We start from the raw sequence: 18,194 nt of genomic DNA, 5'->3' as shown, positions 1-18,194 counted from the left end.
GTACATCAGATCGAGAGTTTGTTGTTAGTTATGAATGTACAGACGTGCTGTCCAGAGTCATGTAGCTCCAGATAATAATGGCAGGTATTTATTGATCATTAGTTGTAGTGGTCATATATAAGGTTGTTTATTGATCGTTGATCGGCTGGGTGTATCGGGGGTCCTTGCACCATGCTGCCTGGCTCCATCCAGATCACTGGGGAGACCCTGTCTGGGGCGGAGATCAAGGACATCTGTGACAGCCTGAGGGATCACAGTGTCAGGTAAAACTATAGGTTCATTTACTCAAGTAATGTATTTAATGAATACCAAAGTATTCAATCCATCAATCAAGTACTTGCATTGGTATTTTACTTTATACTTCTCCACTACATCTTAGAGCAAACCTTGCTCTTTTTTACTTCACTGCTATACATTCAACATGATGATGATGATGATGATGATGATGATGATTTTTGGTATTCTATGTTTTTGATGCCAGTGATTTTGTACTGATTTTGTACTACTACATGTTTACTTAAAGCAGTGGTTCTCAACCTGTGGGTCGGTTATTGTGGGGGGTCCCCAGATGATTAACTTAATGTGCAACATTGTTTTCTCACTCAACAGTAAACAAACCAACTCAAAGTTTAAGTGTATAGATAGAGACTATCTGCACATTTCTAAAGTGACAATTTAAGGACTTTTTAATACCTCTAAACTGACAAATTAAACATTGGCCAAATTGTCAAATATTCAGAAATTGTGAATGGTACTTTGGAACAATGACACGATTTAATTTAACTAATTTCACAATAGAACCGTGTTATACAAAATGTAATGCCTCAACTCTTAGTGCTCATCAGGGGGGGGGGGGGGGGGGGGGTCCCCAGTAAAAATATGATTATTTTCGGGGTCGCGGCCTGAAAAGGTTGAGAACCACTGACTTAAAGCCAAGGACGGGTCTGTAATGCATTATAATCATATTTATAAGGCATTATAACACTTGTTATTATAAACTAGTCCTGTGCGGGTGTGCGATGAGGGATTGAATGTAGGAATCTCCAAATTTGGGCACTGTAGTGATGTCAGTCAGTGATGTCAGTTGGGCTTTGTTACCATGTCATGGTGGCGACACTGTTTAGTATCAGTGATGTCAGAATGCAGACAGACGGGTGGACGGCAGACAGACATTCAGTAAATTAATAGTTAGAAGATGTTGATAATTATGATATATGACAACTTATAACAAATAACGTTTATAGGTGCTGGTCATAATGTATTATAGGCTAAGCACAGTGGAACAACATTATAAGCCTAACTTATAGCATAGTGTCTTTGTTTTAAATTATGTATCATTATAAACATTTATGAAAAGTGTTAAAATGTCTTATGAGTGAATTAGAAACATTATAGACACGACTTTAATATAAAGTCTTACCAAAGTTTGTACCAAAGTCAAAACATAAGTTACCACAACCCCATTGCTAAAATAGTGGATCTACAAGCAATTTAACGCCCCTCTCTGACAGACCGTTTCCACATTGCTGCTTGTACTGAAGTAAACCATGATGTTCTGTGCTTGCTGGTCAGGTTGTACCAAAGTAAACCATGATGTTCTGTGCTTGCTGGTCAGGTTGTACCAAAGTAAACCATGATGTTCTGTGCTTGCTGGTCAGGCTGCTGTCGGTGCGCGGCTGCCAGCTGTCGGACCGGGACTTCGGCAGGGTGTGTCGGGGCGTGGCAGAGTGCCACACCCTGGTGCAGCTCAACCTCAACCTGGGCGTGGTCTCCAACATCAGCAGAACCAAGCACCTGGCGGACGCCCTGCACGCCAACAGATCTCTGCAGACACTGTTGTAAGTAGGGCTGGACGATTAATCCATTTTTAATCTAAATCAGATTTTTTAGTTTGATAAAAAAATAAATCGTCAATTTGATTTTCACTTTATTTAGGTTAATTCCGGTACGGATCTCGCTCATTATAGAGCCCTGCACGGTGCAAAAAGTCCACAGCCAGGTCCTCCTAAAACACAACAAGGTTCTGCAATATAATAAGCCCGAAATTTCTTTCTGACGTTGTCACTTTATTAATCTCCAAATTGGTCTTTCTTTGTCTAAGGTTTGGGCGTTATTCCCTATAGAAAAAAAAATCACATTAGTTTGCATTTTTTAAAATGAAAACAACATTTTTGAAACAATGTATGGACTTTTCTGAGAAATAAATCGGATTTTATTTTTAGGCAAACAGCCCTAACTGTAAGTACTGTTATCCCTGCACCCCTACAGGCCAACAGGTCCCTGCAGACCCTGTTGTAAGTACTGTTGCTACTGTGTAAACACAGTACCAGCCTCATATCCACGCAGTGATAATAGTCTGGCTACGCAATGCTACATCAATAAGTCCGTACACGGACATAATAGTGTCCGTCCGTGGAAAAGACTTGTCCTTGCCTGTGGCAAATGTTATGTTTTCTGTTTTACACACAATTATGATGTTCTTATTTTGATAAGACCCAATTACTGAATGTCAAGCCTCCAGGTTTTCTTCAGATGTATGACACTTATTTACTACATTATGAGTCCACTAGTATTTTTGGTTCTCAAACTCTTATGAGAGTACAAATGAAACCAAATGGACCCCCTCTCTCTGTCTCTCTGTCTGTCCCTCTCTCTGTGTCTCTGCAGTCTGCATGGCAGTCCTCTGCTGGACGCGGGTCTGGTCAGTCTCAACGTGTCGCTGTCCTCCCACCCGTCCCTGGTCAGCCTGGACCTGGGAGACTGCATGCTGGGAGACCAGGCTCTGAGCCTCATCTGTGGGATGCTGCCTCCTGACGGAGCCAAGTCTGGTACGGAGCGGACCACTGTTGATTTGGTCTACTAAAAACTATGATGAAAAATGTCCCTCGACTACCTTTTTTCACGGATGAAAACTAAACAAAGACTACGCTCGGTTGGTAGCGCTGTCGCCTCACAGCTAGACCGGTCCTGGGTTTGATTCCCGCCAGGTTTGCTCTTGGTGCTGGGGGAGTGTACAGCTTAAGCAATTGACAATGGTTGAAAAATGGGTTAAATGTCAAGTTAAATAAAGATGAGCAGCTGAGCAAGAGCAGAGTGCGGGATTTTTTGTTCATGAAATATCTTTTCATGATTGCCTCAGTATTCACTATCCAACGCACCTGCACCCATCCAGTGGATGTGCGAATATTACCCTTACATATGAAAAATAGCTGACTCCTAGTGTTAACCTCTGTGGATGCCGTGTCATTGTTCCAAAGTCCCATTAGTCCGACGGTACCCAATAACCTAATAACCCTAACCCTAACCTCAGTAAAACTATACCTATACCTAACCCTAACCACCGTCGGAGTAATGAGATATCGGAACAACTCTACCTGTGTGCTAACCTCAGTGCTAACTGTGTGCTAACCTCCAGGGCTCAGGGAGCTGACCCTCAGTGCTAACCCAGGGATCAGCACCAAGGCCTGGGCTCGCCTGGCCATCGCTGTGGCCCACAGCTCCCAACTCCGAGTCCTCAACCTGGACTACAACCCCCTGGGTAACACTGCCTCTCTCTCTGGAATGTCTTGTGAAGTACAGTAAAAATATGTGAAGTACAGTAAAAATATGAGAAATAGACCTGAAATAGACCATGTGAATGTTCCTCATGAGGTTGTTTAATGGTTAAATAATAATTATAATTATAATATATATTATATATATTTTTTCTCCCCGTAACAATACAGAATGTGGCTATGGCACAACATAAAATAATAAGGTATTTTTATTTAGGTTTACAATATTAGAAAAATATTCAGGTTAGGATCAGGATTACACATTTAGTGGTTAAGTTTAGGAGTTATCCCTGATTTATATTTAGTTGTGTGCCAAAATACCCGACCTACAAGCTTGTAGATATGCTATTCATGGGGGTATTTTTCTGGCTATTTCCGATGCCTTCCTAATATTGGCATATTGATATGTTGGTATATTAGTATGTCCTCACACCACTATGTGGGGCTTGGTATAAAGTTGTAACGTTGTGTTCATTCATTCTGTGCTTGCTAGGAGACCAGATAGCAGGGATGCTAGCGGTTGCCGTGGCGTCCAGCAGAACCCTGGAGGTGTTGGACCTGGAGGGAACCGGACTCAGCAACCAGTCAGCACAGGTAGGCCCTAGCAACCACCTAGTAACCAATGCCTAGAACTACGGATGAGATGATAAGCGATATTATCGTTTATCATGATAAAAAACACTCACGATAATCGTAGTGTGGAGATTACATTTATCGTGATATCATTCTTCGTCATACACTGGGATCAATTCACCTTTTATTTGCCGAGCTGCATATCCGGTACCACTCTTTAATTGGTATAAGGTACTTATAATATACATACTTGATACAGTCTTTTTTTTACTCTTTATCAAATGTCTTTGCTAAAAAATAGACAATCTACAAGCTCACAACACGTTAATTTGCGAGGCGTTGTGAGCTTGTAGATTCGCAATTTTTTGGCATACCGTATGTTCCGTCCCAGGATAATTGATTTTGATTAGCTTGATAATATTGTAAATCTATTTTGTCACAATCATCGTGATATGAAGTATTAATATCGTCCCATCCCTGCCTAGAACCCAGCGCATCACCACCACCTAGAATCCAGGTGAATGTTCCCACCAGTGGTGCTTTGGAATTTTCTTTTCCGGGCGGACGGTCATTTATTGACGTCACGTGCACGCGCATGCACGCGCCTCTAGAGGCTATTTAGATAGAAAGGATGTCAGCAGATCTAATGGTGGGAAAACAATAGTTTTCTAGTCTTAATTACATTTGCATTGTTACTTAAGATTTTATGTTCTACTTTATTTTGATTCATTTAGAAAATACGGCGCTGCAGTAGGCTAGAGAAACAAAGTTTGCCTTGAACGAATCTCAAACACTAAATACCACAGTAATGGAGCCATGTATGAGGACACACACACATCGACACATGCAGTCACAGCTGGAAACCTAGGTGTTAAAGTAGGCTATATATCCATATGAATAGAGGGGGCTTGAGGACGCTCACACATTCACCACTAGAAACCTCTTATGCAGTAGCCATTGATTAAAGTACAGCTTGTAGTTTTCGCGCGGGGTGGGGGGTTGTCGTGGCTATCGCGGGGGGTATGCACGCATTTACACGCTCGTGCACCGTTCGGTGCCGTCCGTGCGTCCGTGTGGGAATTTATTCGACCCGGTCGCGTCCGGCCTCCAAATCGCTACTGGTTCCCACCAGTATGGGGATGCTGGGGTTCAAGTGGTTAAGACAAAGTCTAAAACAGCAAAGTCAGTATTTTTAATCTGCCTAATGCCTAACTAGGTACTTCTATAACAATGTACTTATTCCGGTGAATCTGGAGATTACGATATTTCACTCCATTTCAGTCAGTATTGTTTGTCTCAGTAGAACGAACAGACATAAACAGAACGGACCACGCGCAGGAAATGATTATCGTATACCCTCTTCCTGTAAAATGTTGAAATAGAAGCCGTTGTTCTTGTATCAGTGAAAAATACAAACACAAAGGAGAAAAAGAAAAAACAGCGGCAGTGAATGACACCTCCTTTTGATGGGAATTCAAATCTACCTCCCCTATGTGGTCTCCTGATACAGTATGTTTTTTTTTAGTTTTTATTTATTTTTATTTTTTTCAGGACAGTTTTTTTTTTAAGATTCGTTTTTTTGGCTTTTTATGCCTTTATTTGATAGGACAGTAGACTGCCAGGAAATGGGGAATGACATGTGGCTAAGGTCGTCCGGATCAGGAATCGAACCGGCGACGCCAGCAGGCATCATAGCCTCGTATGTGGTATGCGCCTTGACCACTAGGCCAGCGGGCGCCCCCTCTTCAGGGGTGTTACACAACCTTTATTACATGGCTTGGTTGAATCCAGCGGTGTGTTATTTTTGGATAATGACAGACTCCTGTCTAATCAAAGGCTCAGAGCACCTTGCTGCACTGCACAGCCATGTAAACAAACATACAGTGTCATTTACAACTAAACGTTGCTCTCAAGAATGTTTTTGAAAACATTTGAAGCGAGAAATATATAATGCAGTAACCGAAAATCTATTCTGTTTTGAACACTTCCTTGTTTTCCGAGGGCCAAACATGTTTGAGAACCACTACTGTAAGGGTCCATTTATAATGCCTTAAAAGGAACCCTGAGGCTCCCTGGACCACACTTTGAGCACTGAGTTGTCAGCTGTCGTACAAACCCCGGGGGGCAGATATGGCTTTAGCTCGTGTCGAGTGTTGGGGTTATACGACAGCAGACCAATCAGCTCCCCTCCCCTCCCTGTCCCTTTCTCACTCCTCTGTCTTCCCCAGGTCAAATAGAGGCTGAGCAGCAGTATGTCAGTCTGGCCACTAGATGGCACCGTGGCTCCTAATATAGGCCTATGTACTTGATCGATTGAATATGCCTACTTTATTGGTCAGAAATGTCAACAGAAGGAGGTACAGTACAGTAGTGGTTCTCAACCTGTGGGTCGGGACCCCCAGGGGGGTCCCCAGATGATTAACTTAATGTGCAACATTGTTTTCTCACTCAACAGTAAACAAGCCAACATAAAATTTAAGTATATGTACATTTCTAAAGTGACGATTTAAGGACTTTTCAATACCTCTAAAATGACAAATTAAACATTGTCCAAATTTCCAAATATTAGAGGCAGAAATTGGGAAAATAGCCGATGTTGTGAGGTGTTGTGAGTATGTAGATCTGCTATTTTCACAATAGAACCGTGTTATACAAAATGTAATGCCTCAACTCTTAGTGCTCGTCAGGGTGGGGGGGGGGGGGGGGGGGGGACCAGTGCCTTACGGGTCCAGTTGGTTTCATTTCATGCTCTCAAGAGTTGAATTATTGTTAAACACATGCATTACTTTAAAGTCTACACAATTACAGAATGTAGAAGAAACTTTATTTTGATAAATGTTTGCCCGTTATCTCTCTATTATGACACCACATCAATACAGCATTAATCCTAGCCAAAATCCTAGCCAAAGATAACAAAATATTTCAGGTTTTGGGTCTGAGAGGCTAAATGTCATCAAATGGTGGTCTGTGGCTCAAATGGTGAATAAATATTGGACCTTGATATGATTGAGGGTTAAACACAACTGAACTAGGCTACTACTACTTCTAATCCTACCACTAATACTTCTAATACTTCCATTACCACTAATACTTCTAAAATAACTACTATTACCCCAGACAAGGAAAAAGAAAGAAACAGGTTTCATTTTACACTCTCAGAGTAAAATTATTGCTGAGAATCCGCATTACTTACAAGAAGTCTACGCAATTAGAGAATATAAGAATTTGTCTTTTGATCAACGATCTCTTCTATGGTACCACATATGGACCATGAAAAAGGTTGAAAACCAGAGTGCATCCTCCAGTGTGAGGACGTCTTGATGTGATAACCAGAGTGCATCCTCCAGTGTGAGGACGTCTTGATGTGATAACCAGAGTGCATCCTCCAGTGTGAGGACGTCTTGATGTGATAACCAGAGTGCATCCTCCAGTGTGAGGACGTCTTGATGTGATAACCAGAGTGCATCCTCCAGTGTGAGGACGTCTTGATGTGAAAACCAGAGTGCATCCTCCAGTGTGAGGACGTCTTGATGTGATAACCAGAGTGCATCCTCCAGTGTGAGGACGTCTTGATGTGAAAACCAGAGTGCATCCTCCAGTGTGAGGACGTCTTGATGTGAAAACCAGAGTGCATCCTCCAGTGTGGGGACGTCTTGATGTGATAACCAGAGTGCATCCTCCAGTGTGAGGACGTCTTGATGTGATAACCAGAGTGCATCCTCCAGTGTGAGGACGTCTTGATGTGATAACCAGAGTGCATCCTCCAGTGTGAGGACGTCTTGATGTGAAAACCAGAGTGCCTCTTCCAGTGTGAGGACGTCTTGATGTGATAACCAGAGTGCATCCTCCAGTGTGAGGACGTCTTGATGTGATAACCAGAGTGCCTCCTCCAGTGTGAGGATGTCTTGATGTGAAAACCAGAGTGCATCCTCCAGTGTGAGGACGTCTTGATGTGAAAACCAGAGTGCCTCTTCCAGTGTGAGGACGTCTTGATGTGAAAACCAGAGTGCCTCCTCCAGTGTGAGGACGTCTTGATGTGATAACCAGAGTGCATCCTCCAGTGTGAGGACGTCTTGATGTGAAAACCAGAGTGCATCCTCCAGTGTGAGGACGTCTTGATGTGATAACCAGAGTGCATCCTCCAGTGTGAGGACGTCTTGATGTGATAACCAGAGTGCATCCTCCAGTGTGAGGACGTCTTGATGTGATAACCAGAGTGCATCCTCCAGTGTGAGGACGTCTTGATGTGATAACCAGAGTGCCTCCTCCAGTGTGAGGATGTCTTGATGTGAAAACCAGAGTGCATCCTCCAGTGTGAGGACGTCTTGATGTGAAAACCAGAGTGCCTCTTCCAGTGTGAGGACGTCTTGATGTGATAACCAGAGTGCATCCTCCAGTGTGAGGACGTCTTGATGTGAAAACCAGAGTGCCTCCTCCAGTGTGAGGACGTCTTGATGTGATAACCAGAGTGCATCCTCCAGTGTGAGGACGTCTTGATGTGATAACCAGAGTGCCTCCTCCAGTGTGAGGATGTCTTGATGTGAAAACCAGAGTGCATCCTCCAGTGTGAGGACGTCTTGATGTGAAAACCAGAGTGCCTCCTCCAGTGTGAGGACGTCTTGATGTGATAACCAGAGTGCCTCCTCCAGTGTGAGGACGTCTTGATGTGATAACCAGAGTGCATCCTCCAGTGTGAGGACGTCTTGATGTGATAACCAGAGTGCCTCCTCCAGTGTGAGGATGTCTTGATGTGATAACCAGAGTGCATCCTCCAGTGTGAGGACGTCTTGATGTTGATAACCAGAGTGCATCCTCCAGTGTGAGGACGTCTTGATGTGAAAACCAGAGTGCATCCTCCAGTGTGGGGACGTCTTGATGTGATAACCAGAGTGCATCCTCCAGTGTGCGGACGTCTTGATGTGAAAACCAGAGTGCATCCTCCAGTGTGAGGACATCCTCCAGTGTGAGGACATCCTCCAGTGTGAGGACATCCTCCAGTGTGAGGACGTCTTGATGTGCGTTGATTCAGAAGAGAAAGAGTTCTCTCTACATTCTAAATGGGTTTTCCCAGCAGGGCCGGGATGTTGAAACCAGAGCCCTTTTTTCTCATCAAATGTAGGAAGAGAAAAAAATACAAAACCCCTTTTCTATTGAACCTTTAAGTACTTTAAACCTTTCATCTCTGCCATCCTCGCTGCTATAGTGCAGAGACAACCCCGGCTCCAAGGTGAACGTGTTAAACCCACTTTACAAAGCCTTTCTCTCCTCTAATCCAATCCCAGGAGAAAGCCGCGTTATGATGATAATTTGTGATTGCAGTCTGGACGGCTGAGGAGGTTTCACTGACATCTGTGCAGCATCAGTGGTGCTCAAATTGGGGTCCGGGGACCTCCGCAGGAGTCCTTGAAGTGAAGAGGGTGGGTTTCCAGGGCATCCACCAGTAAAATGAGTTGATGGCATAAACAATCCTTTTAACCACTTTAACTCTTATACATATTGGATTAGAACAGGGGTTCCCAAACTTTTTTGTCTCAGGGCACCCCATAAATATTTGTTTAATCCGAGGCACCCCTACATTATAATTTTCACTCCCTGCACCTTATATTTATAGCATATCGTCGTTGTCGGGTGGAAACCCTGTATGTCCAAAACCGTTCGTTTTGCATTTATCATCTATAAAATGTACTAAACTAGTGAAAACGGCCGATCTACAAGCACACAACGCCTCGCATCGCGAGGTGTTGCTTGTAGTGTTTTCACTAGTTTTGTGCAACAGTCTTGTATGATGAAGCAGGACTTTGCTTTACCAAAAGATGTACACATTTGAAACTTGGAGATACGAGGTTTCTGCCCGACAGTGACGATATTTTAGTGATTATGTTACGAGGAAAACATTGAGATAATAGCCATTTTTGTTAGAACTGACTGGAAATTACTTTACTTCAAGTTTAAAATTATACTAAATAATATTTTTTCAAGTGTCCAAATAAATTCCAAATATTATCAAATTATCTCGCGGCACCCCTGGACTGCTGTCACGGCACCCCAGGGTGTCCCCGTCACCCACTTTGAAAAACCCTGGATTAGAGCATGTCGATCGGCTAATTAAAGCGAAAGCTTTCCCCCGCAATAAAACAGAAAATACACAAGCCTGGAAACCAGACAACTCTGTCAGGGTAGATTAGTCTGGCCCAGCTCGGTTATGTCAGGGTAGATTAGTCTGGCCCTGCTCGGTTATGTCATACAGTCTGGGGCAACGGAATCTGATGATGAGTGCGAGATAAAGCGGGTGTGACGCACCCGCTCCCTTGGTGCAGTAGCGATAAAAAGTCCTACTGGAAGCCTTATGTCTTCTTTCAATATTCTTTGGGGCGTTATTTTGTCTTTCTCTGGTGTTGTTGGTGTTACTTCCATGATGTTTTCTTAAACTATACACACGCATAACAAGAATATTCTGCTCCAATGACTCTGTCTGTGCTAATGTTTCCAATGGGACTACAGTTCATTAGAATGACTCTGTCTGTGCTAGTGTGCTTCTGTTATGTTTCCAATGGGACTAGCAGTTCATTATAATGACTCTGTCTGTGCTAGTGTGTTTCTGTTATGTTTCCAATGGGACTAGCAGTTCATTATAATGACTCTGTCTGTGCTAGTGTGCTTCCGTTATGTTTCCAATGGGACTGCACTGCAGTTCATTATAATGACTCTGTCTGTGATAGTGTGTTTCTGTTATGTTTCCAATGGGACTACAGTTCCGTGCAGCAGTGACTACTTCCGATACTCGCCATTCGGGAGCTGTCGTTCCAGACTCTATATAACCTATATAGCCTGTTCCTAGACATGGTAGAGAACTACCCTACGTGTCTTCATGTTAACACATTGATAGCCTAAATAGCTAAATAGTCTTTATATCAAAATTGGCACTCCTGGCGTTTCTACCAATAAATAATAATCAATATTACTTACTATATTATCGCCAGATTAGCAAAAACACTACATTACCCATAAGCCTCAGCAGCGCTCGCTGATGATGCGCGCTGGTGACGCGCATGCCGTGCGCAAAGCTCTGGGGAACAGAGTGTCATTCTGGCTCCATGTTATGTAGACGGGGGATGCTAGCGCTGTTAGCTGCTAGCGCTGTTAGCTGCTAGCGCCGAGACATTGAAATGGATTACACAAGATGACGTTAACGTTATGATGCCGGGACATCACCGTGGCCGATCTATGCACGCGCGACACGCGCACACGCGCCCCGGTGAGTTCTATTAACCCTATGATGGCACACATTGTGTTAACAGGTGTTCTTAGACATGGTAGAGAACTACCCCACGTCTCTCCGCGTCCTGGTGTTGGCGGAGAACGCCATCAGTCCGGAGCTGCAGCAACAGATCTCAGACCTGCTGTCATCCGAGGGCGAGGAGGACGACCAATCACACGACAACAACAAGGAGGAGGAGGCTCCGCCCCTGCAGCCTAGCAGCCACGCCCCCCACCACGACCCACAGCCAATCAGAGACAAGCACCACCACCACCACCACCTCCTCCACCAACAGCAGCATCCAATCAGAGACAAGCACCACCACCACCACCTCCTCCACCAACAGCAGCAGGGCCCGCTGCTAGGCCCCGCCTCCTGGCTCCCACACAGCAGTAAGGGCTGACTCCTCCCACCCCCCTCCCCCCAATCCCTCCCCCCGTCTCTCCACCCACCCAGTGACCCAGTTTCCAAAAAAACTATTTATACCGCACAACTTTATCAATTAGACAAAAGTCACTTTTTCATTGGTGTAATTTTCACATTAACCATTACATATAGATGCTATTTATTTATTTATCTATATATCTATCTATTTATCTATTTGACAACTTCCCTAAACAGTATTTTCAGTGGCGAGTGTCTTCCTCTGGCGCACGCTCCCAAACGACGCAGACACCGGAAAACATATTTATTCATGTAATCTTTATGTTGATAAATACCGTTTCTGAACACCTTTCAACACTTGCAGTTCTAACTAGACCATTAGACAAACACTGTAATAACAACGGAGCTACCAGAGGTTGTCGCCGAAAACGCTACTGAAATTAATCTTACGTGGTATGGACTTTTAAATCATTCTTAATCTAAAGAGTCATAAACAGACACAGGTTTAATGTTTTTGTTTAATTTGTTTTTGGGAAACTTGGGCCTAGTTTTAGACCGTCTTTACTGGAACGATGGATAAGCCCATCACGTCCCCACGTCTCTTCAGCACAGCTGTAGCCTGAGTGTTTTCCAGCCCGGGCCCCGGTTTGGCCCTGCTGTGTGTGTGTGTGTGTGTGTGTGTGTGTGTGTGTGTGTGTGTGTGTGTGTGTGTGTGTGTGTGTGTGTGTGTGTGTGTGTGTGTGTGTGTGTGTGTGTGTGTGTGTGTGCGTGCGTGTGGTGTTGTACTGTAGTTGTGTAGATGGGAGTGGAGGTGTTTGTATTCATTTACCTAACAGAGTCCTAGTAAAGTGACAATTTAAGGACTTTTAAGAATATTTTGAAAAATGAAAGAAAGAAAGTAAAGCTGCATCAAAAGTAAAAGACAAACTACACCATAAAAACTGGTCAAACATTGGCCAAAATTGTCAACTAATAGAGGGTTAACAGTGATGTCATTACGTGCGCATCCCGCATCAAAAACTCATTCAAGTCACCCAGGGACTCATTCATGTCATGGTCCTGGGGTCCCGGGGATGCGCCTCCATTGGAGTCCATGTTAAAATAATTTACCGCATCGCGGTAAAAGAAAAAAAAAAGAAATTCCACAGACACCACCATTGTTCATGGGTGAAAGCATCCTACTTTACCCTATGTTAACACAAATAAAATCCACGTAGAAAGTCTTAAACAGGCGATAGAAACGTCAATGTTTTGATTCCACCGACGTCCGACGCCATTTTGCGCGCGTAAACTTTATATTGAGGACTCATAAAACTTTTCTGGGACCCATTTGAATGACCACCTGTGACCCATTACATTGAAAACCTAGTAACATCACTGGGTTAAGTAAATGGCAAATCGAGTGACAAAGTGAGTTTAATGTTGTTTAATGCAATCAGATAAGACTTTTCTGTCAAGGCCAGAAAGTAGTGTTTTACAGGTAGTGTTTTACAAGTCGAGTTTTACAAGTCTGTAACTCTCACAGTGTACAAATGGTACACTGTCAGAGTTAAGGGGAGACCTTGAAATGCGAAAGTTTGAGAAACACCTCCATATATCAGGGGTCTTCAACAGGGGGTCCAGGACCCCTAGGGGGTCCTCAGAGTTACTACAGGGGGTCCTCCAAATCTTTGTGTGATAGAAACTTTTCTATATTAACCACTTGAACCATAGCGTCCATATTCTGAGAATTATTTTGACAAAAATTGCCTGCGAGGCATTGTAGCTTGTAGATCGGCTATTTTTGGCAAAGAGGTTGGTGTAGAGGGGGAAAAAAGAGAAGACTAAGTACAGACTGAAAGGTCAAGTTTAGTATTGACGGTTCAAGTGGTTAAATATCTGAAAACACAAATTGACATGAATCCGAAATACACTGATGATTGTGCTGTCAAACAATAAAGCTAGGCCTATATGGAAGCTATGAACAGGTTCTGGGGGGTCCTTGCTTCATCTCTATCTCAACTAAGGGGTCCTTGGCCTGAAAACGTTGAAGACCCCTGGCACAGTGGATAAATAACTGATGCACTCTGGTTTCCCATGCAGTGAGTTCCCTCCCTCAGGAGACCTGTTGGATTTGACCTCTGACCCTTAACGTCTCGTTCTCCAACCCCTTACAGACTCCTCCCACCACGTGGTCCTGCTGACATCAGGTCTAGGTGAGAGCTTATTGGCCGAGACTGAGATGTGACCCCTCCCTCCCACACAAACCCGCACGCATACCAACTAACTAAAAGAAAGAAAGAAAAGAGAGAGAGAGAAAAAAAAAACACATTTGACTGGTTTTGAATGAAGTTTGATTTTATTTATTTGTTTGCTCTTTGTTTGTTTGTTTGTTTGCACTGCACTTATAGTTGAACTGCAAGATCACATGATGAATGTGTAGACTATAGAGCCCGGCCGATAGATGATTCTAGGGTCCGATGCCCATAGCCAATTTTGCATTCTTGGAACACCAAATATTTAGTAAAAAAGTGCAACATTTTCTAATCAATTTGAAAAATGCTGATGTCGATTAAAGTTCATCATATGATGACGTGCCCCGAAATAGGGACGACCAGTAAAACGTATTAAAAAAGCAGGAAAAAAGAAAGAAAACCGTGAAAAAAAGACTAGATAACAGCCGAAAAGGATAATAACGGCAAACGGCAAACAACATATCGGTCGGGCTCTAAAACAGACGGACAGGTGTCGCAGCCAATCACTACCCTGCGCTTGCATGATGTAATGTAGCACTCCTCCTATCACAGGCCACGGTTTGGGAGCAACTGGACAGACACCCTTAACTCACAAAGTGAACTTGTAGGCAATAGACACAGGTCAGGGGCGTCATTTTGGCTCTCAGGGGGATGGCAATTGCTATCGTTAATTAGTCACCTTTGCAATGAGGCATAACGTGTAAGGATCGCGCAATCGCAGAAAGAGCAACACAATAACACAGCTAAACGTAAAGGTAGCGCCCTCCAAGAACGTGCCAAACTCCCCCAATAATATTGCTTCTGTTATTCGCTCTCGCTTTGAACAACCTGCCGGCACACACCTGCTGAGAAGTGTGTGCCAGTCACAGGTGTGTGTGACTGGCACCTTAGCATGGGTCCTGCGACTCTGTTGAGTTTGTGTATGCTATGCTATGCTCCAAGCAGCAGAGTTTGTGGATGCTATACTATGCTCCAAGCAGCAGAGTTTGTGTATGCTATACTATGCTCCAAGCAGCAGAGTTTGTGTATGCTATACTATGCTCCAAGCAGCAGGCCTGTGCAAGTGTGTTCCGTTACGCAGATTGGCAGCATCATTTGGTGTCAGCCCTGGCGCCATTTCCAAACTTAGGACCAAAGTTCAGATCTGTCAAAGTAACGGAACGCTCAGGTACGCAAAACAAGAGCGAATACCAACAGAAGCATTTTGGGGGATTTTGGCTAAAAAACAACAACCATAGGCCTATATTTATATTGGAAATTGGGCTTAAGTGGTAACTTAATTTTTGCCGTCCCCCCTATTTGATCTGGAATGACGCCTCTGCAGTAGTAGATCTGTACAGTGTTCTTTCTATAGGATCATATAATAATAACCAATGAATGTATGTTCTGCTCTGTAGACGATATTTGGACAATAACGATGTACTGTATACTGTTAGGTCTGCTGTGATGATGTCACAATAAACCTGTTTACACCTTCTTAACACAACGCTCCGTGGTCAGTCCTGTCACTCTGATGTCACTCTGATGCTGTCATTGTCTGCATGCCTCTCTGTGTGTCTGTCTGACACACACACACACACACACACACACACACACACACACACACACACACTAGGGCATTCACCGAATATTCGAATATCAAAGTCACTATTCAACATTGTTCACCGAAGTCGAATATTCGCTTATTTTTATTTTTTTATTGTTTTCTCTTTAAAAAATATATAGTTTATATAGCTTGGCGAGATAGGAAGTCATAAGAATGAGTTGTCAATGGCCCTGGTGAATGAATTTGTTAATGCTCTATACCAGGGGTTCTCAAACCTTTTTTAGGCTGTGACACCCAAAATAAACATATTTGAACTGGGGACCCCCACCCTGACAAGCACTTGGAATTGTAGGTATTACATTTAATGTAGCCACGGAAACCCAGACTTTTATTTTATGTGACTCGGTTCCGCAGATAAATATTGTGAAAATAGCAGATCTACATGCTCACAACGCCTCGCAACGCGAGGCGTTGTGAGCATGTAGATCGGCTATTTTCACAATGTTCGCCTCTTGCTTACTTAATATTTGACAGTTTGGCCCGTCCTGTCAACTATTCGAATACTTTGAGGTCGAATAATTTGAATACTAAAAATCACTATTCCTGAATGCCCTACTCTGTTCCTAATATGCCTGTCTCTCTCTGTGTCTGTCTGTCACACACACGCACACACACACACACACACACACACACACACACAGATGTAGACAGTGTTTCACTGACCTGCTCGGTTCGTTTAACAAGTGTCAGTGGACACTCATTGTTGCCGACGGAAACAGCGATTTATAATTGATGGAGCATCATGGAGGCCTCGGATCGGTCGCCATGGTTACCAGGTACAAACAGCGAGGATCAGTATTACCCACCACAGCAAAAGACAGACAACAACACACAAGCGCACTCACACACGCGAGCACACACACACACACACACACACACACACACACACACACACACACACACACCATAGTCCCACATACTGTAGGGTTCCCCCAGGAGTTTTCTCCACCAACTACCAGACATTATGTCTATTTTCTACTGTATGTTCCCTGCTTAAAACTCTGACTCTGACTCTAACCCAGGGGTCAGCAACCTTTTAGAAATGAAGTGCCAGGTTTTAATTTTCTAGATCAGGGGTTCTCAACCTGTGGGTCGGGACCCCCAGAGGGGTCCCCAAATTATTTTGGGGGGTCCTCAGATGTTTAGCTAAATGTTAACATTGTTTTCTCACTCAACAGTAAACAGACCAACATACAGTATAAGTGTATACAGGGTATCTAAAGTGACAATTTAAGGACTTTAAAGACCTTTTTAGTACCTCTGGTCAAACATGAGACAAATTGTCAAATATTAGAGGCAGAAATTGTGAAAATAGCAGATCTACATGCTCACAACGCTTCACGTTGCGAGGCGTTGTGAGCATGTAGATCTGCTATTTTCACAATGGTATAGATCGAGTCAAACTAAATGTAATGCCAACTCCTACAATTCCAAGTGCTTGTGCAAGTGCTTGTCCAGTTCAAATATGATTATTTTGGGGGTCGCGGCCTAAAAAGGTTGAGGACCACTGTTCTAGATAGTCAGTGTGCCATGTCAACATGTAATGACACGGTGTACACCCCATCAACATTCAGACTTATTTTGATTGTCAGGACATCATTAGACTCAATAACCCACGAATGTCCCCGACTCCCTCCCCAGTCAAAGTTCAGAATTTTAATGAATGTACTGTAGAAGTGTGTGCAGGATGTAATTTGTTGCAAATTAGGTGACTTAATTTAATTGACCACGTTTAAAACAATATTCGATTTTAAAATATAAATCCTCTCTCTCACACTTCTGCCAGTGTGCCAGTGATCACCCTCCCCTGTGCCAATGTTGGCACCCTGCCTAAGGTTGCCTACTAGCTGCGTCATTTATGGCACACTGACCACGAGAGCGAAGGTCCGTTTCTCAATGGATTTGTCATCTAGGTGGGTTATTAAAAAAATGTGGCCGGGGTGTATTTTTCAAAATGTTGGGGAAAATGTTTGACACCTAGGGTAATTTCATCTAGGGTAGTCTCATTCACTTACTATACACTACACTATAAAGGAAAAAAATGACTCCCAAAAAAATCTGCTTTAAGTGGGATGTGAGGGGTCAAACTAGGGTTTTTTAATCCATTGCAAGCATTTGTTTTGCACAAAAAACATTCCTTGGGCAAGAAATGGCCGCACAAAACGATGGTTTAGTGATGAGTCATCAATTGTCACAGTCTTTTGGGGTCCGTTTTTAGCCCAAGGAATGTTTTTCATGCAAAACAAATGCTTGCAATGGATTTAGAATAATTAAAAAACCCTAGTTTGACCCCTCACATCCCACTTAAAGCAGATTTATTGGGAGTCATTTTTTCCTTTATAGTGTAGTGTATAGTAAGTGAATGAGACTGAAAATGACCCTAGCTGTCAAACATTTCCCCGCCATTAAAAAAAATACACCCCGGCCAAATGTGTTTAATAACCCTCCTATAAGAAATCCATTGAGAAACGGACCTTCACTCTTGTGGTCACGGAAGTATCGGATTTGCCCCAACTATACCCCTAGCCTAACCATAGGGCTCTTAACCCCTTTGGTAACATATAGATCTGGGGAACATAGAACCA

At 43.4% G+C, this 18,194-nt stretch overlaps 1 protein-coding gene across 1 annotated transcript; it reads left to right on the top strand.

The window, feature by feature from the left end:
- Positions 1 to 171: 171 nt before the first annotated feature.
- Positions 172 to 13,996, top strand: lrrc73 (leucine rich repeat containing 73; the record flags this gene model as incomplete). The annotated part of the gene is made up of 7 exons (XM_080740084.1): positions 172 to 263; positions 1,659 to 1,838; positions 2,668 to 2,828; positions 3,416 to 3,538; positions 4,048 to 4,148; positions 11,426 to 11,777; positions 13,926 to 13,996. The coding sequence occupies 7 exons, from the start codon at positions 172 to 174 to the stop codon at positions 13,994 to 13,996; spliced, it is 1,080 nt and encodes a 359-aa protein (XP_080596210.1).
- Between the last annotated feature and the right edge of the window lie 4,198 nt (positions 13,997 to 18,194).

Source organism: Nannobrachium achirus (assembly GCF_963921795.1).
Source record: "Nannobrachium achirus genome assembly, chromosome: 13".
Taxonomy (NCBI): domain Eukaryota; kingdom Metazoa; phylum Chordata; class Actinopteri; order Myctophiformes; family Myctophidae; genus Nannobrachium; species Nannobrachium achirus.
Note: the sequence above shows the minus strand (reverse complement) of the source record. Positions and strands in the feature narration are given on the sequence as shown.